Below are 26,680 nucleotides of genomic sequence, written 5' to 3' on the forward strand. Positions count from 1 at the left end.
ACAGTCTATGACTCTATGGGTGTGATATGGACAAGTCAGGAATTAGAGATAATAACCAAATTCACTCAAAAATAGTTAAAGTCATTGCTCTATATTGGAAAAATTACCGACAAAATGCTATTTTGGTTACAATACAAATAGAAATATAAACGAACAATATCGGACTGAGGCACGGAAATCTCGCTCTATTTAAGGAGATTCAAGTCCTCTACAGTTGGCAAAGCCTAGAAATTGATGCTGTAGAAATTCATTTTTGACTTGTCTCCTCCAGGATACAACAACCCAACAGTTCGTTATATAGCTCGAACCATCTTTGCATAAGTGGTTGAGTTCCAAGCTCCACCAAAAGAAACACATTTCTTTGGCCCAAAATCTCTCAAGTATTTAGGAATATTATTGAATTCACTCTCTGACACAATACTCTTTGCTTTAACTATTTCTCTTCATTCACTCTTGATGTAAAATTTAATTTAAAATGCACTAACACTCTATACTTCACTTCTGCAAATGACCATGTCACTATTTTGCTTCTTGGATTTCCAAGAGATAAGAAAATTGCTCATGAAAGACACAGTACCCAATGATGGACCTCCTTGTCTTAGGGACAACTGACCCAAACCCAATCTTAGTCAGAAAAGGCTTTGAGCTACAATTTGAATAAAAAAGGGAAATATTGATCCTTGATCTGGGTTTCCTTTGATGTACTGTAAAATTTGATTAACAGCTCGAATGTGAAGTTCCCTTGGTGGTCTCATTGGCTTATTTAATTTGGAAAATAAATTGTATAACCCAAAAACTTAAAGAATTAAGGCAACTTATCTATGTAAACCCAAAAAGTAAAAAAGTAAATAGAAATGGAAATTAATTTTGTTTTCAACAAAGAGAAGAAAAAAAAAAGTAAATTAGAGCCCATAAACAAGGATTTTTGAAGCCCATTATACTTACAAAGCCTCAGTAAGCTTGAAACTTTCAAGGCCTAACTTAAACCCGTGGGTTTTAATGTCCTCTTGTACTTGTGCCCGGAAATCATTGTAAGTAAAAGGTTTGTATTTTGAGCTCCGAATCACGCTATCTTCATCTGGGAACACAAAGTAGCATATTGAAATCCGTTCTTTATGTTTGTTCAGCTTAACTCTGTGTTTCACGCTCTTGTAATTGTCGTTGCTTATTGCCTACAATCAATTTAGTCATCAATGAAAAATGAAGATATATATGAACATATAATGAATAAAATGAACAAATGTAATTTGTATATAATATCTGAATTAATGCAATAAGGACCTGCATCATATCTCCAAGATTGACAATTAATGCGTTGCTAATAGGTTTTACTTGGAACCATTCATCGTCTCTGAGGACTTCAAGTCCACCCACTTCACATTCGTACAATATGGACAATACTGAGCTATCTGTGTGCACATCAATTCCCCATGCAGTGTCTGGTATAGAGCAGCTTGGATAACGGTAAACACGTATGTTACCTGTGGATTCTGATAGATTGGACTTGGATTGTTCTTCATCTAGTTTGAGCTTCATTGCCATTGCTTCGAATATGGTCTTAGCAAGTCTAGCCAAGTGCTTTCCATAATCTTCTAGTAGCAGTCTTGTGAAGCAAGCAAAAATATTCCAAAAATATAAATAAATAGATACTTACCAAAAAAACAAAATACGTAAATGAGTTAACTACATAAAATATATGTATATATAGAGATAGATAGAGTATTGCCATGTTCACAACAAATCCTAAATAACAAATTGTTATTGATCACATTAATTCAATTAAGCCAAAAAAAAAAAAAACGTTTAATGTGTGTTGCCTCACCTTGCCGTTTCTTTTTTAAATCTTAAGGTTCTCACATATTCTACTAAATCTCAAGGTTCTCACATATTCTACTTGTGAATCAATTCGTATCTAATAATAGTCTTTTAACTCCTAATATGTAAGCCCTACTTAAGCACGGAAATGATGAATTATAGTAGTGCTATTGATGTTAATTTGAGTTATTAAACATATAGGACATAGTTCGATCAGGATATTTGGAGGTATTAAAATATTTTTTCTTGCAAATTTTATGATATTGGTTAAGTCAAGTTTCTCATTATATTACTATTACATATATAATTTTAAAAATTACTATTGGATATACTACATAGTACATATACAATATCAATTCATGATTATTGTCTATGAAATTCTACTAAATAAAACACAAAATAAAATAATAAATTGGTCAAATAGTATCTCCTAAATTGAATAGGGATAGATACATGGAATCGTTCAGTTTAATTACAGTTTGTTATGTTTAATATCTTCGTGTAAGTGCACAATTGTACCCGGACCCAAAAACAAATGTTGGGCTCAGGCCCAATGAGCCTTATATAATAAAATTTGTAGAGTATGCATTTGAAATCTAGGTTCGGGATGTTGGAAGTTTGATTAACCGGCTAGAGTGCCACTATCTATGCAAATGATAAACGAATATGACAAAGAGACCTCCTCGGACGTAAGCTAAGGACGAGTTGTATAAATATTCTTTTTCTATACCAAAGTTTACAGTCCTTAGTTCCTATTTTTCTCAGCAGAAGGTGCAGATCCCCATCTCTTTCTTCTCTCTTCTCCTTATATACTTCTTCTTCTTCACTGGTTTATCCACGTGTCGTACAAATCTTTTCCTTGGATACTTGTCCCATCCACCTCCTTCTTGAAGTCTTCAAACAATAGCAGGGAGGCTAAATTCTACTGTTCATAGGTCACTTCCCCATTAATGCGGCCATGGAGGTAGATGCAGCATCTTTAATGTGGAGGTAGTAGCTTTTTCCTTAGACATTTCTCTCACATCCTTACTTCTAAAGGGTGCTTGGATCACCTTCTTACCCATCAGTTTTTCCAGAATTCTGCCTCTAACCCATTTAGCAAGTCCTAGGGTCATTGCTGGGTCTGTCCGAGGAGACATTTCTCCTCGGACAACTCCTCGGACCTTTACAGTGCAGACTAACTTGTGGGCCTAGAGGCCCTAATCAAAACAAACTAGTACTAGCCAATCAGGCCCAAAGTCCAAATGTTTATTCAAGAGTTTTTACCCCCCACAATAGCCCCTCAAAACTTTATTTTGCCCCTCCCATCCGAGGAAAGGAATAGAGTTTTGATTCGACCAGCATACCTCCCACACGGTTTGTAAACCGCCACACATGTATGGGTCCTTTCGTTCCCTGAAAATGCTTCTGACGTTTCGAAACCCGGAACGTGCGCATTTATGACTGCAAGTTACATCCTGTTCTCCACGTTCAACGGTGAGATGAACATCCAACGGTCCAGGTTGTCTCTGAAAATTTGAGCGAGAGAACTTCAATTTCGAGGCCGCCTCCCGCACGTCAAAACGCCTGGGAACCTGTACCTTCATTCATTCTTTCAGAGATCTATCGCATCTAAGTGTCAATCATCACCTTTTCTCTCCAGAAGCTCGTGAAGAATCGCATAACCTACTCTCGTAAGTTTTCGCTTTTCTTTATTCATTCCTTTTCGGCTTCTGTCCTCAGCCACCATTTAAACTCCTCTTCTTCCTTTAACTTTCATTTTCGCTCTCACCAAATGGGTAGATTTAAGTGTTTGGTGGATTCTGACGCCGGTATGGAGGGTTTTAGGGCCAAGTACCAAATTCCCAATGACATAGGCTTGAGATACCGCCCAGTAGAAGCCGTAGGTAGCGCTAGGAGAGACGGAGAAGTCATTATTCCCATGATTTCCTTCATAGAAGGTGGGATGACTCTCCCCATGAGAAATGTGACCAGTGAATACCTTCGCAACCATAGGTTATGCCCAGACCAGTGCGCGCCAAACATGTTTAGGGTCCTAGGTAGTGTCGACGCTCTGAACGAGCAAATGAGCCTAAACCTCACATGGCACAACGTTGCCTATATGTACGAGTGCCACAAACTCAAAAATGTAGGATATTACATAAAATTCCGGTCTAGCATAGTTAGATTGATTTCCTGTCTTCCTAAATCCAACAAAGGCATGAAGGACGACTACCTCATCGCTTCAGGAAACTGGTATAACGGTCCTCACTGCCTAGTCGAATGAGAGAGCCAAGTGTGACTCCTTAGGAGTTAAATTTCTTAACTCGTGATTCAATCCCGTTACCTTTACCGTTTCAATTCATATTGCACACTATTACTTCTTGTCTTAATGTTTATCACTAATCTGACCATGTTTGTTTTCTCGGATGCCTTTTTTCTCACAGATAAACAACACGTACGTCCACGCCTCAGCCTTTGCAACGTTGCTGACTTGAACCGTGTCCTCCGCTCTGAAATATTTGTCAGCAAGGACCTACAAGTGAGGGTTGCCTACCTGATACTGGGATACGACCCCATATCAGTGGACTTCCAAGAAATTGAAAACGCAATCATCGGGGGGGATAGGCAACGCAGAAGGATAGACGTGGCAAGACCAGGCTTCCTTTCCAATCGCAAACTTCTCGATGATCCCACCACCATTCTATACGCACGCCCTATCACAGCGATTCCCATCTCAGCGCACTCCTAGAAAACCGCCGTCCGAGAAGAGCAAGCGTCCTCGCAACACTCGTTGGACGAAGAGATAGACCAATTTCAATTCGAGGACATTGAAAGGCCTTGAGGAGATCCACTTGTTATTCTCTCGGACGACGAGCATGCGCCCGCCGAGACTTCGGGGATACAAGGTCTGGTGATTGCCCAGCCTGACTCCATTTCCTCGGAAAAAGAGATGGACGCTCTAAAGCAATTGATGCACAAAAGGGGCGCGAGAGTCTCCCAAAAGGGAGCAAGTGGGTCGCAAGTCCCTCCATCCTTGCCCCCACCCCCTCCTCCTTCCGATCCTAAGCCTCCCGTTACGGAGCCTAAGAAGAAAATGAAGGGTGAGGCAGATGGGGAGAGGCAGAAAAAGCTGAAACAACAACAACAACAACCCCAACAACAAAAACCTAGCAAGGGCAAGGGATGTGCCTCTTCAGTGGAAAGCGGGGAGAACAGGGACCTTGCCAAGGTGCACCGTGCACCGGCTAACTGGTCTCCCGAGCTTATGCTGGATGGGGCACCAATTTCTTGCCAGTCTAACATTAGGGCGTTCCAACAAGGCCATGCTCTCCACCTGGCCGATGCCTTGGAATGTCCCCTTCTTCTGCCCAAGGACATGGAAGCCCTGGATAAGATGAACCAGCCCCATCTATTCCTTTCGCTAAAAAGGGACTTGACCCTAGTGAGTATTTGAGTCTTATCTTCACCTTATCTTTTCATTACACCTTATTATAAGAAACATTCTTATGCGCTTGATAATTTGATATTTCACCACAGGCCATCCAGGAAGTCTTTGCCGCTAAGAAGTGGGTGGAGGATTCTCGGAAGAAGGCTAGACTTGAACTGGAGCTTAGGCAGGAGACCAAGAAGTCCTTAGGCCAGGCCCTTGCACAGAATGAGAGGCTAACCACGCAGTTGGCGGAGCTAAAAAGGGAAAAGGATGGTGCCGAGGCCAACCTGAAGACAATGAGGACCCAGGTGGAGGGGCAACGCAAGCTTCTTAATCAAAAGGATGAAGAGTTATCCAAAGCTCAACAGGAAAACTCCGACTTGAAGAAGGAGCTTGCCAGGATGAAGGACGAGGCTCGTAACTTCAAGGACTCCATGGAGGCCGCGAAGAAGGCCGCTTACAAGGAAGGGGTAGTGGCGACAGAAAACCAGTTAACTGAGGAGTTCGTTGGGCTGTGCCGAGAGTATTGCCAGCAAGTTTGGGAGGAAGCCTTAAATGTGGCAGGGATTCCCTCAACTTCCGAGTTGAGGAAGCCCGAAAACGTCTGGTTTCCCCTAGACATCCAGGAGATAGAAGAACTTCCTCCTGTCGCCCCTGCCCCTGAGACAGCACCTTCCATGCTCCCTCCTAAGATCCCAAAGCTCATTTCTACTCTTACAGAACCTACGAGTTCCAATAAAGAGAAGAAACAGGGTGAAGGTGCCGAGGAGGCTACAAGCCTAAGCGTCGAGCCTAATGTCCCTCCACCTATGGCAATAGACAAGGGAAAACAAGCACAGTCCTCATTCGAAGTAGAGCTAAAACGCACAGAGGCTGCCAGCACTTCGGAGCAGAACCTCCCTTCAAAAGCTTAGGGTCTAGTCTAGCTAGGACTTCTCCCTTTTCTTGCTATGTAACAAATTTTTAAATTTTTTGCTTGGAATGTACATTAACAGAAATTAATGACAAATTGTTTGGTTTGATTTTCATTTGCCTTCCAATTTTTTAGTATAATAATGCTCATCAGCACAAAAATGAATGAATGGAACAATTAACACCCTTGCAATATTTTAATTTGTCATGACTTTAAATAGAAGCACACATAATTAGCTTATACTTTGCAAATCATGACCCACGAACAAAACATATGTGAAACAGCAATATACAATCGAAAACTTAACTTAGAATTTAACTTGGGACGTGAAGCAATCCAAGTGTTTCATCAACTCCTCAGCACTAATGTGATATGGTTTTTTGCTGATGTTCTCAAAGTAAAGGGTTCAAAGACCCGACATAACCAAACTTCCTTTCTAGAACAAGTAGGATGCCAATTTTAACAAGGCATGTGGTCCGAGGACCATACATGTCCAAGTTTTTATCTAATACTTAGAAATTACAACTTGAGATGTTAATTTCCCCAAAGTAGAAGGTCTATGGACCCGATATAACTAAGGTTTTGTTTAACACATGATAAAATATCAATTTTCACAATGTATGTGGTCCGAGGACCATGCATGACCAAGTTTCTGTTTGATACTTAGAAATTGTAACTTGAAATGTTAATTTTCCCAAAATAGAAGGTCTGTGGACCTGACATAACTAAGGTTCTGTTTAACACATGATAAAATATCAATTTCCACAAGGTATGTGATCTGAGGACCATGCATGACCAAGTTTTTGTTTGATACTTAGAAATTGTAACTTGAGATGTTAATTTCCCCAAAGTAGAAGGTCTATAGACCCGAAATAACTAAGGTTCTATTTAACACATGATAAAATATCAATTTTCACAAGGTATGTGGTCCGAGAACCATGCATGACCAAGTTTCTGTTTGATACTTAGAAATTGTAACTTGAAATGTTAATTTTCCCAAAGTAGAAGGTCTGTGGACCCGACATAACTAAGGTTCTATTTAACACATGATAAGATATCAATTTTCACAAGGTATGTGGTCTGAGGACTATCCATGACCAAGTTTCTGTTTGATACTTAGAAATTGTAAGAGATAAACCCAAGTACATATTGATAATTTGAACCACGAACGATAAAAGTGCTTTTTATTAATAATAATACATTCGTAGGTTGTTTACATTCTAGGGGCGTTGTACAATTTTTTCATCTAGATCAGCTAGTCGATATGAACCTATGCCTGCTACAGAGATGATCCGATAGGGTCTTTCCCAATTTGGTCCTAGCTTTCCCCATGTTGGGTTTTTGGTAGTACCCACAACTTTTCTCAACACTAGATCCCCAGGCGCTAGTGGCCTTAGCTTCACATGGGCATCATACCCTCGTTGAAGCTTTTGCTGATAATAAGCCATTTGGATCATAGCGACCTCTCGCCTTTCCTCAACCAAATCCAAGCTTTTCTCTAGGAGACCATCGTTATTTTTTAGGCTAAAAGAACTCGTCCTTAGCGTGGGGAAACCAGATTCTAAAGGTATCATCGCCTCGGCCCCATAAGTCATAGAGAATGGTGTTTCTCTAGTGGATCTGTGCGGCGTAGTCCGATACGTCCATAAAACATGTGGTAGCTCCTCTACCCATCTACCCTTCGCGTCATCCAGCCTCTTCTTGAGTCCACTGACTATGACTTTGTTAACAGCCTCGGCCTGCCCATTTTCTTGAGGATAAGCTGGGATGGAGTATCTGTTTGTGATGCCCATGTCACTACAATACTTTCTGAAAGCTCTACTATCAAATTAAACGCCATTATCTGAAATAAGTGTGTGGGGTACCCCAACTCTAGTGATAATATTCTTCCAGATTAACTTCTTGCAGTCGATATCCCTAATATTTGCTAAGGGCTCAACTTCCACCCACTTGGTGAAGTAGTCGGTTCCCACGAGTAGCCACCTTTTATTTCCTACAGCTCTCAAAAAATGCCCTACTATATCCAATCCTCATTGAGCGAAAGGCCAAGGACTAGACAAAGGATTAAGGACTCCCCCAAGCTGATGAATGTTGGGAGCGAACCTTTGGCATTGGTCATACTTTCTTGCGTAGTCTTGAGCTTTCCTCTGCATATTGGGCCACCAATATCCCTGAGTTAGAGCCCTATGGGCTAAGGACCTTCCCCCAGTATGGCTTCCGCAAATTCCCTCATGCAATTCTTCCAAAAGTGTCTTCGTTGACTCAGGGTGTACACATAACAAGTATGGTCCGGAGAAGGAGCGTTTATACAATTTCTGATCCTCGGACAGCCAGAAACAAGGCGCCTTTCGACGAATCTTATCTGCTTCAGACTTGTCCTCAGGAAGAATATCGCTTTTTAGAAAAGATACCACAGGGTCGATCCAACTAGGTCCGGGCCTTATCAAATGGATACGGACGGCACTTGCAGTGGTCAGAGTTGGTTCTAGCAAGTCTTCAATGAGGATAATCCTAGGCAAACACTGAGCCGAGGATGTCACCAAAGTAGCCAACGAGTCTGCATGTGTGTTTCCACTTCTAGAAACATGAGAAAGGATAAAAGAATCAAACTTGGATTGTAAACACCTGACCTGGGTCAGGTACTCTTGATTCTTGAATTCCTAGCTTCCATGGTCCCCGTCACTTGGCCTATAACTAACTGAGAATCTGAAAACATATGAACTTCCTTTCCCCCCATTCTACGTACCATATTCATACACACCAAGACCACTTCGTACTCGGCCTCGTTATTAGTAGCCGAGAACGCCAATCTCAATGATTTTTCAAAGACGATTCCCTCAGGGGACACCAAAACAAGTCCAACCCCAGACCCCCTTTGGTTGGCTGCCCCATTAACATACATTTTCCAAATCGGTGGTCCTTTGCTCGTAATCATGCCAACTGACTTTTCATCCATGTGTGATTCCTTCGCAGTTTCTTCTAATGATGGTTCGGCGAACTCTGCCACCAGATCCGTAAGAACTTGGCCCTTCACCGAGGTGCGTGTCATGTATTTGATATCAAAAGCTCCTAGAATAGTCCCCCACTTGGCTACCCTCCCCGAATAGTCAGCACTTCGCAATACTGACTTGAGAGGCAGTTAGGTCAAAACCACCATAATGTGCGATTGGAAATAGTGAGAAAGCTTCCGCGTGGCATGGACTACAGCCAGAATTGCCTTCTTTAAAGGCAAATAACGCACTTCAGCTTCATTCAAGGATTTGCTGACATAATAGACTGGTCTCTGTACCCCGCCGTCGTCCCTTATAAGGACCAGGCTGACTGCATAGACGGCCACAGCTAGGTATGCAAATAGGATTTCATCAACCTCCGGCCGAGACATAATAGGTAGCCGGGAAAGATATTCCTTAAGTTACTCGAAAGCTAAAGCACACTTCTCGGTCCACTAGAATCCTTTCCATTTATTCAACAGTTGGAAAAAATGTCTGCACCTATCAACTGAGCGAGATATAAACCTGCTGAGAGCGACAGTCATCCCAGTCAACTTCTGAATTTTCTTTGGATTTCGAGGTGGTTGTAAGCCTTGGATGGCTCTAACCTGCGCCGGGTTCACCTCTATCCCTCTATGAGTCACCATGTAGCCCAAAAAATTTTCGGAACCCACCCCAAAAGAACACTTTGAGGCGTTAAGGCGTAGCTTGTACTTCCTAAGTATTTGAAAAGTGTCGTCGAGATCTTTTACATGCATAGGCACTGCCTTACTCTTTACTATCATATCATCCACATATACCTCCACGGTCTTTCCAAGTTGTGATTCAAACATTCTGGTCATCATCCTTTGGTAAGTAGCCCCGGCATTTTTCAACCCGAACGGCATTACTTTATAGTGATAGTTCCCTGTTGGAGTAATGAAAGCAATCTTCTCCTAATCACCCGCCGCCAATGGAATTTGGTGATAACCCTGGAAGGCATCTAAAAAGCTCATCCGAGGATGCCCGATCGTAGCATCCACAAGCTGATCGATGCGTGGCATTGAGAACGAGTCCTTTGGGCAGGCTTTGTTTAAGTATGTAAAGTCCACGCATACTCTCCACTTTCCATTCCTCTTTTTCACCACAACTGTGTGTGCCAACCATTCTGGGTAGAAAACTTCTTTAATAGCACCAGCCCTTTTGAGCTTAAGCACCTCTTCTTTGACAGCCTCGGAATGCTCTTTGGAGGATCGCCGAGGTGGTTGCCTCCTAGGAACAACAGCAGGGTTGACGTTCAAATGATGACAAATGAAGTTTGGGTCAACCCCTAGGGCCTTATAAGGATCCCAAGCGAAGACATCTATATTGTCTTTCAAAAACTTGACTAATTCCATTTTCTCCTGGTGTGGGAACCGTATCCCCACTTGAAAGAACCTCTCGGGATCATCGGCTATTAGAAACCTCTCCAAATCTTCACACATGGCTTCCTTTGCTGTTACCGCATCGGGCGCATCCAGAGTTGTTAATTGCTATAAGTCCTTCACAACCGAGGCCGAGGACTCTGATTTGGCTTGATGCAGTACTGCAGCCGATATGCATTGCCTTGCCACCGCTTGGCTGCCAAGAATTTCTTCGATGAGTCCCCCCGAAGGGAATTTTACTTTAACATGCAAAGTTGAGCAGACAGCACCCAAAGCGTGCAACCAAGGCCTGGCAAGGATAGCCGTGTATGGGGAATATGTGTCAACCACAATAAAATCCACCTCGACCGTTTCCGAGCCAGACTATACAGGCAATCAAATCTGTCCCTTTGGTATGACAGTCTTCCCTTCAAAGCTTATCAGTGGGGAGTCATAAGGAGTGAGATCCTCCAGTTTTAACCTTAGCCCCTTGAATAAGTCAGGATACATAATATCCGTACTGCTGCCTTGATCGATCATCACCCTTTTGACGATGTAATTCCCTATCCTTAAAATGACCACCAGGGCGTCATCATGGGGTTGGATGGTCCCAACCTTATCCTCCTCCGAGAACCCCAAGACAGGCATAGTCCCTCTAATTCTCTTCGGCTTCGAGCCCGACTCCTCAGCCTGGGAGTGTGATACCGCCATCACCCTGGTAGGACATGAATCGGTCCTGCCAGGTGCAGCGAAGATGACATTAATCGTTCCCAAGGGCGGCCGAGATGAGTTGTTCTTCTAATTATTTGAACTTGACTGACTGCCTTGCCCGTTAGGTTGGTACAGGTGCTGCTTCAACTTCCCCTCGCTAACAAGCTGTTCCAGATGGTTCCAGAGGGTCCAACAATTCTCGGTGTTATGACCCACATCCTGATGGTACTGGCAAAAAAGATTCTGATTCCGCTTCGTAGGATCCCCCGCCATCTTACTGGGCCATTTGAAGTAGGGTTCCTTACGGATTTTCTCCAGAAGTTGGTGCACTGGTTCTCGGAATACAGTATTAACTGCTTTAGGCGAGCCACTACCCAGACTAATCTCCTCGGCTTATTGTTGTGGTACCTGTCCGACATGAAATCTCTTCTCTCCTGCGGGATAACCTTCGCCTTACCCTTACCCTGCTGTTGATCTTCCTCAACCTTTTAATACTCGTCAATACGGTCCATGAGGCGACGTACGCTCCGTACGGGCTTTTTGGTCAAGGATTTCCTCAAATCATGATCAGTGGGAAGGCCCACTTTAAAAGTCTTAATCGCCACCTCGTCAAAATCTCCATCTATCTCGTTGAACATCTCCCAATACCTGTCGGAGTATGCTTTCAACGTCTCACCCTCCCTCATGGCCATAGATAATAGTGAGTCCAATGGTCGAGAAACTCTGCTGCATGTAATGAACCCAGACGCGAATGCCCTAGTAAGTTCCCTGAACGAACCAACAGACCCCGACTTTAGTCCATTGAACCATCTCATAGCAACAGGTTCCAGGCTAGAAGGAAAGACTTTGCACATCAAGGTTTCATTGTGAGAATGCACCGTCATCCTCTGATTAAAGTGGCTCACATGTTCTACCGGGTCTGTCCGGCCATTACAAATGGTGAAGGTAGGCTGGGTGAACCGTCTAGGGAGCCTTCCATTCTCAATCCTGCATGAGAAGGGCGATTTGGAGAGTTGGTGTAACACTCAGCTCATAGCATCGTTCCCCAAGCCCCTAGAGGGAAGCTTCCTATGCTTACGGCTTGATAGGTCATCCCCTTCGCTAGAGAAGGTTTTGCTAGGGGGAGTCCTGGACCTTGAACTGTAACTGCTTCCCCGGGATTCCCCTGAAGAAGGATTGGATGAGGGTGAAGCCCTCATTCGTCTGACACGGCGTAGCTTTTTCTTGAGGTGGTCAATCTCCCTCTGCATGGCCCTGGCATCACACTCATGGGTGGCACTGCCTCCACCATGCGTATGACTCGCGCCAGGATATACAATATGAACACTTCCCTCTCGATCCCTCCGGCGCTCAAGACGCTCAAAAAGATCTTTGGGCTGTGATCCCTGAGATTCTGCATGGTGTGAACCTAAATCTGCCATGATGTTCCAATTCCTTCAATGCTAGATTTCCCATAGACGGCGCCAATTGTAAGTGCACAATTGTACCCGGACCCAAAAACACGTGTTGGGCTCAGGCCCAATGAGCCTTATACAATAAAATTTGTAGAGTATGAATTTGAAATCTAGGTTCGGGATGTTGGAAATTTGATTAACAGGCTAAAGTGCCACTATCTATGCAAATGATAAACGAATATGACAAAGAGACCTCCTCGGACGTAAGTCGAGGATGAGTTGTATAAATATTCTCTTTCTATGCCAAAGTTTACAATCCTTAGTTCCTATTTTTCTCAGCCAGAGGTGCAGATCCCCCTCTTTCCTCTCTCTTCTCCTTATATACTTCTCTTCTCCTTATATACTTCTTCTTCTTCACTGGTTTATCCACGTGTCGTACAAATCTTTTCCTTGGATACTTGTCTCATCCACCGCCTTCTTGAAGTCTTCAAACAATAGCAAGGAGGCTAAATTCTACTGTTCATAGGTCACTTTCCTATTAATGCGGCCAAAAAGGTAGATGCAAGGTCTTTATTGTGGAGGTAGTAGCATTTTCCTTAGATATTTCTCTCACATCCTTGCTTCTAAAGGGTGCTTGGATCACCTTCTTACCCATCAGTTTTTCCAGAATTCTGCCTCTAACCCGTTTAGCAAGTCCTAGGGTCATTACTGGGCCTGTCCAAGGAGACATTCCTCCTCGGACAACTCCTCAGACCTTTACAGTGCAGACTGACTTATGGGCCTAGAGGCTCTAATCAAAAGAAACTAGTACCAGCCAATCAGGCCCAAAACCCAAATGTTTATTCAAGAGTTTTTACCCCCCACACTTCGCATACAAAACATCTTAATAGAAACAGTATAAAAAAAAATGCTCATTAGTTCAAAGAAAACATAACAGCAAAAATTTAAACAATTTAATTTATATAAAAAACTAATAAAAGCAAAATCCAATTTTGATTATAATTGAAATAACCAACTTGCAAGGAAATGGTCTTCAAGAGTTCATAAACACATGGTTAAACTTATACTTAATCCATGTGGGACACTAGGATCATAACATACCACCACAATCCACAGCCGACGTCTACGATGGCTCACTTTAGTGACACTGAACCGATGGTTGTCCTTTCTCTTTTGATAGCTCCACTTACCTATCAGTTATTTTAATCTAGTCTCTAGGTTGCCCTCTTCGGGATCCGACTACAAAACCGCAACTCATTTGATCCCATACTCAATAAGTTACACCCAATTACTCGAGATGGTGGTTAGCTCTAATACTAAATGTTACAAACTCATGCATAAAACTCACCCTTGAAAACCGACTTGCAAAGAAAGGGTGCCTAAGAGCTTATAAATATATGGTTAAACTTATACTTAATCTATGTAGGATATTAGGATCATAACATATAATATATATATATATATATATATATATATTACCTAGTTAGTAATGGACCATACATAATTATGGTATATTATATAAATGACTTTTTTTTTTGAGAAAGAAATGACTTATAAATTTGAATTATTTATAAAAAAATGCTCGTAAATATAAAATCATTCAAACTCTCTCTTCCTCTAATTTTATTTATAGAGTTAAATATATGGTTAGGTTTTTTTTTAGTTTATTTATATTGGATTCCTCATTTTCTACACTAAATTAATTCATTTGACACAAAAATTAAAAAAATTAGATTAGATGGGACACGTGGTGCAAAATTAAACTTTAATTGAAATCTAATTTTTATACTGAATTAACTCACTTGGCACAAAAATTTAAAAACTTAGATTAGATAGGACACGTGGCGCAAAATTAAACTCTAATTAAATTCCAATTTGAATCAAATTAGATTTTCTCTCAACTTTACCCTCTCTCTCTCTCTCTCTCTCTCTCTCTCTATATATATATATATATATATATATATATATATATATATATATTATACCCCGCATTGAATCGTGAAAATCAAAAGAAAGAAAGAGCAAGATTAAATTGGGTCATTTAAATAATTGGAACCTAAATCTTACAAACTTTTGATTCTTTAGTTTATACAATAATAAAGTAACTCAACAATTTTCAATAACAAACTCACAACAAATAATATGAATTTTTATTATTGTACAATGCATTCAAATGAATAATATAAAACAATAAATATTTGTAAATATTTGGTCAACTATGAATCTTCAACAAATTAATTACAATCATATATATATATGTGTGTGTGTGTGTGTGTGTGTGTGTGTGTGTGTGTATGTATGTATGTATTTTGCTCTATCATCCTATCATATCCAGAAATATATGCTTTGTTACCTTTGTAACTAACATTTATTTTTTCAATACATATGCTAGTGTTTTTTTTCTTTTTCTTTTTCTTTTCTGATGGGAATACTTATACTAGTGTTATTTTAGGTCTTTCTATACCTCTTTCTCAAAAAAGAAGAAGAAGAAGAAGAAGAAGAAGAAGAAGTCTTTCTATACCTCTCTCTTCGGTCACCCAACTTGAATCAAATCACTCTTCCTCATGGATACATTAATATTATTTGCACCAAAACACCCTAAGCAACTATCTCCCATCTTAAATGGATAATAACGTAAATATGGTAAGTAAAATTAAATTCATACGAGCTTCTTACTGCAGAAAACCTCCCCAAACCCTAAAATTAAATTCATGATATATAGTAAATTAATAAGATATATATCGCTAATATATGGCGGCACATATATTTTAATTTCTTTAAAGCATTTTGTGCCACCATGATAGAATATTTAACATACGACTCAATCGGAGCAACAGTCTCACTAATGTGCCACCACAATAAAAAAGAGTCCAGACATGGATATTCTATAGGCTATATGGATCTACAATATGCTATAAATTGCAAAAGCTTCATCAACAGATAAACGCCCTTCGTTCCCCCACCTCCGTCCAAAAAAAAAATTATAAAATTATCAAGACATCCACATTGTACAAAATATTTATACCCTACTAAAACTGTGTTCATTTGAATAAAATCCTAATTACACATTCAAGAGAAGTAGGGTTCCCCATTACACTATTAAACAATTTGCAAGTTACAAGTTGGGAATTAATTCAAAACATAATTAATTAAGAAATAAATCAGAAGATAGCAAAGTTTTTTTTTGTTTTTTTTTGAGAATAAGATAGCAAGGTTAGTAGGGCATAAATATCTTGTAATTACTAATTAATTTAATGGGATATAAAACTTCTTAATAAATTTTGCGACACTAAAAAGTGTGAACAGGAAAAAAAATTAATAATAAGAATAACTTAATATATTGGGCAAAGAAGTATTGTTATGTCTCATGAATGTGCACTTTGTACTGAAGCTTCACTTAGACAATGATCTCTACTAAAAAAAATAGTAGTAGTATACAATTCTCTAAAGGAAATAAAAAGAAGTACAACTCACTCATAACAATCAATGTGATGATACGATGTTTTCAAGTCAGCATGTAACAATCAATGTGGTTTTCAGTTAGCTCAACTGTTAAAGTTTTTTATGGTTGTATAAAAAATCTGGGGTTCAATCCCCACTTACACCAAAAACTAATTGGTGTCTTGGTCTAATGATAAAGAGCTATCATCAGGAGCGGATGCTATAAGTTAAAATTTTCTCTAAAAAAAAAAGTCAGCACGTTTTAGCATCATTCTTAGGGTCCGTTTGGATAGAACTTATTGCTGAAAACTGAAAACACTGTAGCAAAATAATTTTTAAATGTGTGAATAGTGTCGTGGGACCTATTTTTAATGAAAAAGTTGCTGAAAAGTGAAATTTGTGGGTCCATGAACAGTGCACGGATGCACTGTTCATGAGGAATTAGTCAACAACTACGGCTTGAAAAAAAAAAAAAAAAAAATTTGAAAACGCTGAAACGCACAACTTGGACGTGAACGGACTATCCAAACGCCCTCTTAGTCTTTGTTTAAAAATAACTTATTTAATTTTTTGCTAAAAGTACGATAGAAAAAATAAATAAATAAAAGAGAAAAAAGTTATCTAAAACCTAGGAGACTTGCAAACAGTGGCTCTATTAAAATAAAAAAGTAAACTAAAAGTAAAAAGTAATTCAAGCAGGCCCACAAACACTTGCAAGTGACGTTTTGCTCTTCAAAAAGTAGCAAGTGGACCTCGCAAATAATAAGTGTGTCATGTGGTCAACTTGAAATAAGCTAAAACACTAGGATGATAATTTTTAGTGCTCTCGTGCCTGTGCGCATGTAGAAGCAGTGTGTAGTCTTGCAGCCACTTGCAAGAGATAGTGTGCTCCCCTGGGTGAGGGCGTGTGGTGGTCCTCTCTTCCTGAGAGGAGTCCTACTTTCTTAGTAAAGTGGATTAGTTTTTAGTTGGGTGGAATAGGATGGCAAACGAGCTTGAAAGGCTCTGGAGTAAGCTGTCTTTACAGAGGAAGAGGATGAGGGAATTGAGCTTGACTTCAACTGTACGTCTGTATCAAGGCAGCAAGGGAGATAGGAAAGAATTGTGTGTTAATGAAAATCTTAGCTCACAAAAGTATAAGCACCGAGGCACTTAGAAAAAACATGAGAATGCTCTGGAAGACAAATAAGGGTGTTCAAATTTCTGAGGTTGATGAGGATCTATATTTAGTGGAATTTGGGGATGGTAGGGATAAGAAAAAAGTTTTGGATATGTGCCCATGGAGTTATAAAAAGCAGTTGGTTCTACTCCAAGAGTTCGACAGAAAACTTACTCCGAAGGAGATAGAGATCAGGTGGGCACCCTTTTGGGTCCAAATTTTCAACCTTCCCCTGAATTGTAGAACGAAAGAGATAGGACTGTTAACATATATAGTGTTGTGGGTTTTAGGCCCAACTAGTTTACTTGTTTAGCACTCTTACTTGTATAGCACTCTTACTTGTACTACACTCATATTTACTTGTACTGCACTCATATGCCTCCTATATAAAGGCACTCATGTATATTCTTTTAGTGAGAAATACAATACTATTCAATCAGTATTTCTAACCTGGTATCAGAGCCACTGCTCTGACCTTTTCTTAGCAGTCTTGTCTTTATTAGTGTAACTTCATTCTCAATATTGCTTCCGCTGTCACAACAACTGCCACAGCCTTTCGCCGTTGAACCTTCGAGTCTTCCAGACATCGTCCTTAAGTTCCGGACCTCTAGCAGCCGCCGTTGGGGAGTTCGAACACTGCAAAGACCACTGCCCTTGTCGGCACCGCCGTGAATATTGCTCCGAAAAATTTTCCGAAGGTACCACGAAGATCGTCTTGCTCCAATCTACCTTTTCGTGAAAACCTCACAGTCATTGGAGCCTCCACGCGCCCTCACGCACCGCCCAAAGTTTCTACACTGAAGGTCATGCTCCCACGCGCCGAACAGAGCTGCCACGCGCCGCCACGCGCCGACAGAGCCTCCACGCGCTTCCATGCACCTCACGCGCCAAACTGCTCCTGCTGACGTCAGCCCTAAGCCACGTCATCTTGCCACGTCAGCCTGCCACGTCAGCTTCCCACGTCATCCTGCCATGTCATCGCTGACGTCACCTTCCAGCGCGCTGCTGACGTCACCCGCCACGTCATCGTTGACTTCTGTTGACTGCTGACCGTTGACTTCTGTTGACCATTGACCAGCCGTTGACCATTGACTTTTTCGCAGAGTTGACTTTTTGCAGCCCAGGTGCTCCTTACCCAGTTTTTCGCGTAGATTTCATTTTTGCAATCCATTTTTGCATATTTTGCTTCTAAATGAAGAATAAGGACAGGTCTTCTTCCTTTTGCAACAATTGTCGCCGACAATCTAGCAAACGCTTTTGCAATTTTTGCAAACGTTTTGGCCATAATATTGAGACTTGCTTTCAGCGCAATAAATCAGCTGTTTCAGGTTCTTCTGCCACTATTGCTAACATTGCGAGTGTCCAACCAATAGCTTCAGTCATTGCACAGTCTAAGTCTTCAGGTCGCACTTTCACCATGACCACAGATGACCTTAAAAACATCATCGCCAATGTCATCCGTATGGTTGGTAATGCATCTTATTCCTCTTCTCCTTCAGCTTTGTCCGGTATGTCTCCTTCCTCTTGGCTTATGGATTCTGCTTGTTGCAATCACATGACACCTCACTCGTCCTTATTTTCTAAACTTAAACCTGCACCACACCCTCTTACTATTCGCACAGCAAATGGTTCCACAATGTCTGGTCATAATATAGGTTCCGTTTCAACCTCCAACCTCTCCGTTTCTAGGGTCTTTAATGTTCCTGACCTTTCTTACAATTTGTTTTCTGTGGGACAATTAGCTAAGTTGGGTTATCGAATCATATTTGATTATTCTGGGTGTATTGTGCAGGATCTAAGGACGGGACAAGAGCTAGGGACCGGTCCCAGAGTTGGGCGTATGTTTCCCGTGGACAACCTTTGTCTTCCACTTGTTGCTCCTATTTCTATTGCCGCAGCTGCTGCAGTTTCTTCTATTTCTTCTCTTGCTCTTTGGCATGCTCGACTTGGTCACGCATCTTCTTCCCGTGTACAACAATTGGCTTCTAGAGGTTTGCTAGGTTCAGTGTCTACAGAAAATTTTGATTGTGTTTCATGTCAATTAGGAAAATAACCAGTTTTGCCTTTCAATTCTAGTGAATCTATATCCACTGATATCTTTGACCTTATTCATTCTGATGTTTAGGGACCTTCCTCTGTCTCTAGTATTGGTGGATCTCGATATTTTGTTGTCTTTGTTGATGATTACTCTCGTTATAGCTGGATCTTTAATATGAAACATCGTTCTGAATTATTGCAAGTGTATTCTAATTTTGCAAAAACGGTTGAAACTCAATTTTCTAAACGTATCAAAATTTTTCGATCTGATAATGCTCTTGAGTACACTCAATATGCTTTCCAAGCTGTTTTGCATTCCTATTGCACTGTTCATCAACTAACTTGTCCAGGTACCTCTCAGCAAAATGGTATAGCCGAACGAAAACTTCGTCATATTCTTGACACTGTTCGTGCTCTTCTTCTCTCTGCCAAAGTTCCTGCTCCCTTTTGGGGCGAAGCTGCTCTTCATGCTGTTCATACTATTAATCGCATTCCCAGTCCTGTCATCCAAAATCAAACTCCATATGAGCGCCTTTTTGGGTTACCTCCAGACTATCACCACCTATGCTCATTTGGCTCTGCTTGTTTCGTTCTTCTTCAGCCACATGAGCATAACAAACTTGAGCCTAGGTCAAGACTTTGTTGTTTTCTTGGTTATGACGAAACTCAAAAGGGGTATCGGTGTTATGATCATATATCTCATCTGTTCGTGCCCTCTTAGCTGTTGCTGCTGCCAGTAAATGAGATCTTTTCCAGATGGATGTCAAAAATGCATTCCTTAATGGGAATTTGAGTGAAGAAGTTTATATGCAACCTCATCCTAGTCTCTCTGTTGAATCAAACAAGGTTTGTCACCTTCAACGTGCACTTTATGGCCTTAAACAAGCTCCACGTGCTTGGTTTGCCAAGTTCAGCTCTACCATCTCTCATTTGGGTTACATGGCCAGTCATTATGATTCTGCTTTATTTCTTCGTCGCACTGACAAATGCACTATTTTACTTCTCTTGTATGTGGATGATATGATCATAACTAGTGATGACCTCAGTGGCATTCAAGAACTCAAGGATTTTCTCAGTCAGCAGTTTGAGATGAAAGATCTTGGACATCTCAGCTACTTCTTGGGTCTTGAAATCACTCATTCTACAGATGGACTTTACATTACTCAAGCCAAGTATGCCTCTGAACTCTTGTCTAGAGCTGGACTCACTGATAGCAAGACTGTTGACACTCCAGTAGAGCTTCATGCGCATCTGACTCCCTCAATGGGGAAACCATTGTCTAATCCCTCTCTTTATAGACGCTTAGTTGGCAGCCTAGTTTATCTCACTATTACTCGTCCAGACATTTCCTATGCTGTTCACCAGGTGAGTCAATATCTGTCTGCTCCACGATCGACACACTATGCTGCTGTTCTGCGCATTCTTCGGTACCTAAAGGGCACTCTCTTCCATGGTCTTTTCTACTCTACTCGGTCTCCTCTTGTTCTTCGTGCATTTTCTGATGCTGATTGGGTAGGAGATCCCACTGATCGCAGGTCCACCACTGGTTATTGCTTTCTTCTTGGTTCTTCTCTGATTTCTTGGCGAAGCAAGAAACAAACTCATGTGGCCCGTTCTAGTACTGAAGCAGAATATTGTGCCCTTGCTGATACCACATCTGAGCTTCTTTGGCTACGATGGCTTCTCAAAGACTTAGGTGTGTCGACATCCTCTGCTACTCCTCTTTATTGTGACAACAAGAGTGCCATTCATATTGCTCACAATGATGTCTTCCATGAACGGACTAAACACATCGAGATCGATTGTCATTTTATCCGTTATCATCTTGTCCATGGTGCTCTCAAGCTAATCTCAGTCCCCTCTACAGATCAACTTGCAGATATCTTCACCAAGTCACATCCTAAGGGACGCCTTCGTACTTTGGTTGACAACCTCAAGTTGGTCTCACATCCACTTTGAGTTTGAGGGGGCTGTTAACATATATAGTGTTATGGGCTTTAGGCCCAACTAGTTTACTTGTTTAGCACTCTTACTTGTATAGCACTCTTACTTGTACTACACTCATATTTACTTGTACTGCACTCATATGCCTCCTATATAAAGGCACTCATGTATATTCTTTTAATGAGAAATACAATACTATTCAATCAGTATTTCTAACAAGGACGAGCAATTGGTACCAAGTTGGGTGAGGTGTTGGAGATTGATGTTCAGGAGTCTAGTGTTCATTGGGGAATGTGCCTAAAGGTGAAGGTGCGTTTAGATGTGACCAAGAATTTAGTTAGAGGCAAAAAAATCACAGTGGACGGGGGGAATGTAGGTAGGTCAATTTTTAGTATGAAAGATTCCCTAACTTCTACTACTGGTGTGGACTTTTGAACGACGCACTAAAAGAATGCCCAAAAAAAGGTGAAGAAAACAATAGAATAGAGGGGGAGGTGCTATAGTGCGGTGCATGGATGAGAGGCGACATCATTAGAAGATTTTCGTAAGACCAAAACAAAATGGGCATGGGAAGAGGAGTGGAAACAGATACAAATCGGTGGGACGCCAGAGTTGAATCGGAAAGGAAGAAGGTAACTCCCAGTTCGAATGAGACCTCAGTGGGGGCTGGTGGGGCTCACGGCTCGAGACAAGCAAGCTTGGAGAAGATCCCTCTAACACAGCAAAGAGTAAAAGCTGGGGAAGGTGTGAGGGGGTCAGAGGTATTACATGAAAAAGGAAGGTTTGATGGGATGGCTGAAAAGAAAGAGGAGAAGATGATGGTTCTGGAAGGGGATGCATCGGACCAAGCCAAATCTCAGACTATAGAGTCAGAGAGCATGACGTGGGAAAAAGGTGATGATCAGAGGAAAATAGCTTTGTTTGATGAAATGTTGGCGCCAGCTTCAAGCCAAAAAAATGCACTAGTAGGCCCAATTAGGCTGGAAACCAATTCAGGCCCATTGGCCATGATTTATGATGAAGCGAATGGGTGGAGTGCAGAAAAATGGGGCCTAAACAGTAGGCACTGGAAACGCTTGGCCCGAGAGATTAAAAAAGAATCAAAAGGTGAAGAAAAGGGGCCTAAAAGCTTGAAATGAGAAGGCCCAACCCCATTGAGTGAACTAGATCCAAATGTGTTGGATGTAAAACGCAGAAAAGAAGGCAAGACTAAAGGTAAGCAAATAAGGCGTAGCTTTGATGAGGAAGAGAAGATGGTTGGCGGAGAGACGATTGCTGCGAGGCAGCACCGCTGAGCCTCATGATGATCCTAGCATGGAACTGTCGAGGCATAGGGTTGGCCTTGGCAGTTCGGACTCTTGCCGATGAGGTGAGATCAAAAGACCCACTGCTGGTCTTCTTAACAGAAATGAAGACAGGGGAGAGTAAAATGAAAGGGATTAGATATAAAGTGGAGTATATGCAGGGCATCACGGTTCCTAGTGATGGAAGAAACGGAGGATTAGCTATGATGTGGAAGGAAGGCTCAGATATCAGACTTAAAATCTGTTCAAACTCCCACATTGATGTGGAAGTCCATGAGGGCTCGGCACCAACTCCATGGAGAGCTACAGGTTTCTATGGGCACCCTGATGCAGGTAAACACTTTATCTCTTGGCAATTGCTGGAATTTCTTAAAAATCAGAATACTATGCCATGGATAGTGTTTGGTGACTTCAATGAAATTACACAATCAGACGAGAAAATAGGGTGGTTGGACAGAGATGCAAGCCAGATGGCGGAGTTTAGGGATTGCCTGAACCGTTGTGAATTATTTGATTTAGGCTTTATTGGACAGAAATTCACTTGGTGCAATGGGCGGGGGGATGAGCAGTGCACTAAGATCAGGCTCGACAGAATGGTTGCGAATGAGGAGTGGATGAGGTTATTTCTTGAGGCGAGAGTGAGGCATGTAGCGATGTCCATATCGGACCATTGCTTGTTAATGCTTTCTCTTACTCGCAAATAGCCCAAAAAACAGGGGAGGAAATGCTTCTTTTTTGAAGCAATGTGGACAAGGGATGAAAGGTGTAGAGAAATAGTAGAAGGGGCATGGGAGACGAGGTGGATAGATTTAGAGGATGGCATAATGGGTAGACTTAAGAGATGCCAGGAACAACTTCAGAGATGGAATTGGGCTGAGTTTGGCAATGTTAATAAGATGTTGAAACAAAAAAAAGGAGAAACTGCAACAGTTGGAGTTATAAGACAGATTACATGGGAAAACAGAGGAGATTAAGAGGGTGAGAAGGGAGATTAACGAGATTCAGTGTAGAGAAGAAATGATGTGGAACCAAAGGTCCAGAGCACTCTGGCTGAAATGGGGTGATCGAAATACAAAGTTTTTCCACGCGACCGCAAGCCAAAGAAAAAGGAAAAATTGGATTATGGGGCTGAAAAATCCGGTTGGAGAATGGTAGGAGGGCAAAGATGAGATCAAGCGAACCATTTTGGATTACTTTAAGACCATTTACAAGTCCAACCAGCCAACCAGCTTTGAGGCTAACTTGAGCTCAATAACTACTCGGGTCTCGCCGGATATGAATGAAGAACTGCTTGCGGACTGCAAGGCTGAGGAAGTCTGGTATGCCTTAAAGCAAATGCACCCAACAAAAGCCCCCGGGCCAAATGGTATGTCCCTAATCTTTTTTAAACCCTATTGGAATATTGTTGGGCCAGAAGTGGTCAATTGTGTTCTTTCTTCTTTGAATTCGGGCAGGATGCCGTGTAGACTGAATGAAACATATATATGCCTTATCCCAAAGGTGAAATCACCCCAAAAGATTACAGAATTCAGGCCAATAAGTTTGTGCAATGTGGTGTATAAACTAATCTCAAATATCCTAGCTAACAAACTAAAAAGAGTGTTGGCTACTGTGATTGATGAGGCGTAGAGCGCTTTTGTCCCTAGTAGACTGATTACGGATAACGTGCTAGTTGCCTTTGAAACCATGCACTGCATCAATCAAAGGAAGAAAGGGAAGGAAACGCTTATGGCCATAAAGCTTGATATAAGCAAGGCGTACGATAGAGTCGAATGGGTGTATCTGGAAGCTATGATGAGAAAGATGGGCTTTCATGAAAGGCAGATTTCCCTAACAATGATGTGTGTAACTACTGTATCCTACTCGGTTTTAATTAATGGCGAACCAAAAGGGAAAATTATCCCATCAAGGGGTTTACGGCAAGGTGACCCAATTTCTCCCTACTTGTTCTTATTGTGTGTGGAAGGACTATCAGCTATGTTCAAAAAGGAGGAAAGAGGGGGCACTTAAAGGCGATTGCAGTAACTAGAAGAGCTCCTAGCATTACCCATATGTTGTTTGCTGACAATAGCATAGTGTTTTGTAGAGCCATGAGGGATGAATGTGATAGGGTTCTAAAAGTACTTGAAGATTATGAAGGAGATTAGGGGCAAAAACTCAATAAGGAAAAAACCTCTCTCCATTTTAGCAAGAACACTAGTAAGGAGATAAAGGAGTATGTGAAGGAGAAGTTTGGAGGTAGAGTAGTTCAGCATCATGAAAAGTACCTAGGACTGCCACCGCTTGTGGGGAGAGGGAAAAGAAAGGCCTTCAACCAGATCAAGGACCAAGTTGGGAGGAAAATAACTAGTTGGAAGGATAAGCTTCTTTCTTATGCAGGTAGGGAAATTCTCATCAAGGCAGTACCTTAAGCAACGCCAACGTATACGATGAGTTGTTTCAAACTCCCGGATACATTATGCAAAGAGCTGATCTCCCTCGTGAGGAACTTCTGGCGGGGCCAAAAAGATAAGGAATGGAAAATGGCTTAGGTCTCATGGGAGAAGTTTTGCATCCCAAAGACTGAGAGGGGTATGAGATTTAGGGATTTAAAAGCTTTCAATCTGGCGCTACTCGCTAAACAATGGTGGAGAATGCAGAAAAACCCAAACTCTCTAGTCCATAGAGTACTTAAAGCAAAATATTTCCCAAATAGCGTGGCTAGTGAGGCGGAGTAGGGAAGAAGGCCTTCCTACGCGTTGCGAAGCATTTGGAACGTAAAAAAGGTGGTTGATAGGGGGTCTATTTGGTGCATAGGAAACGGAGAAGGTGTAAGGATTTGGAAGGATAGATGGATTCCGTCCCCGGAATCTTTCAAAGTGACAAGCCCAGTTGGTGCCCACTCGGGCATGGAGAAGGTGTCGAGTTTGGTGGATGTTGATAGGAGGGGGTGGGATGTGGGAAAAGTGAAAAACATGTTCCTCCCCCACGAGGCTGAACTGATCTTAAGTATACCTATCAGTGCCAGGCTGCCTGAAGACTCACTCATATGGGCATGGACCTCAAATGGAAGATTCACAGTTAAAAGTGCATACAATGTGGCCCAAAAAGTGTTGAAAACAGAAGGAGGGAGAGGGGAGAAAGGGGGCAGCTCAGATAACACAGGGATGAGGGGAATATGGAAGATGGTATGGTGGCTGAACTGTTCAAACAAAATCAAACACCTCCTTTGGAGAGCATGTAAAAATATATTGTCCACGAAACTACACCTGAAAGCACATGGGGTTGGCAAGGATGGAAGGTGTGATTTGTGTGGGCTAGATGAAACGTTAGGGCATGCCTTGTGGAGCTGCAGAATGGTTGTGGATGTGTGGTGTGGCACCAAGCTAAAACTCCCTTACTTTCAAGACCCCCCAAGGGTGACATTGTGTGGGAAATCAAAGAAAGGTGTGCAGGGGTCAACTAGGAGTTGTTTACGACTACCGTGTGGGGATTGTGGAATAACAGAAATCAAGTGATACATGGGGACAATGTAAGAGTCACGAGGTGATTGTGAAGGAAACCGCTGAGTACTTAAGGGAATACCAAGCAGCAAACCAGCCCGTTGTAAGCATTGCTGCACCTGATGTGATAGTGTGGAGGCCACCAAATCCGGGTTGGTACAAAGTTAACACTGATGGAGCGAGGTTAGTAGGGCATAAATATCTTGTAATTACTACTTAATTTAATGGGATATAAAACTTCTTAATAAATTTTGCAACACTAAAAGTGTGAATAGAAAAAAAAAATTAATAATAAGAATAACTTAATATATTGGGAAAAGAGGTATTGTTATGTCTCATGAATGTGCACTTTGTACTGAAGCTTTCACTTAGACAATGATCTCTACTAAAAAGAATAGTAGTAGCATACAATTCTCTAAAGGAAATAAAGAAGTACAACTCACACATAACAATCAATGTATTAACAATGTTTTCAATCCAGCACGTTTTAGCTCCATTCTTAGTCTCCGTTTGAAAATAACTTATTTAATTTTTTGTTGAAAGTATGATAGAAAAAAAAATTTTAAAAGAGAATACAAAATTAATAAAAAAAAAGTTATCTAAATCCTAGGAGACTTGCAAACAGTGCCTCTATTAAAAAAAGTAAACTAAAAGTAAAAAAGTAATTCAAGCAGGCCCACAAACACTTGCAAGTGA

The 26,680-nt window shown here is 41.4% G+C and overlaps 1 protein-coding gene across 1 annotated transcript in view; it reads right to left on the reverse strand.

The window, feature by feature from the left end:
• Nucleotides 1-803: 803 nt before the first annotated feature.
• The window catches only part of LOC142607479 (gibberellin 2-beta-dioxygenase 8), a 30,883-nt gene continuing 5,006 nt past the window's right edge, over nt 804-26,680 (reverse strand). The window contains exons 2-3 of the mRNA XM_075778989.1: nt 1,282-1,603; nt 804-1,172 (exon numbers count right to left, since the gene is read on the reverse strand). Of these exons, the coding sequence (XP_075635104.1) occupies nt 942-1,172; nt 1,282-1,603 (553 nt within the window). The 3' untranslated portion in view covers nt 804-941. The remainder of the gene's footprint in view (nt 1,173-1,281; nt 1,604-26,680) is intronic.

Source organism: Castanea sativa, chromosome 8 (genome assembly GCF_040712315.1).
Source record: "Castanea sativa cultivar Marrone di Chiusa Pesio chromosome 8, ASM4071231v1".
NCBI lineage: Eukaryota > Viridiplantae > Streptophyta > Magnoliopsida > Fagales > Fagaceae > Castanea > Castanea sativa.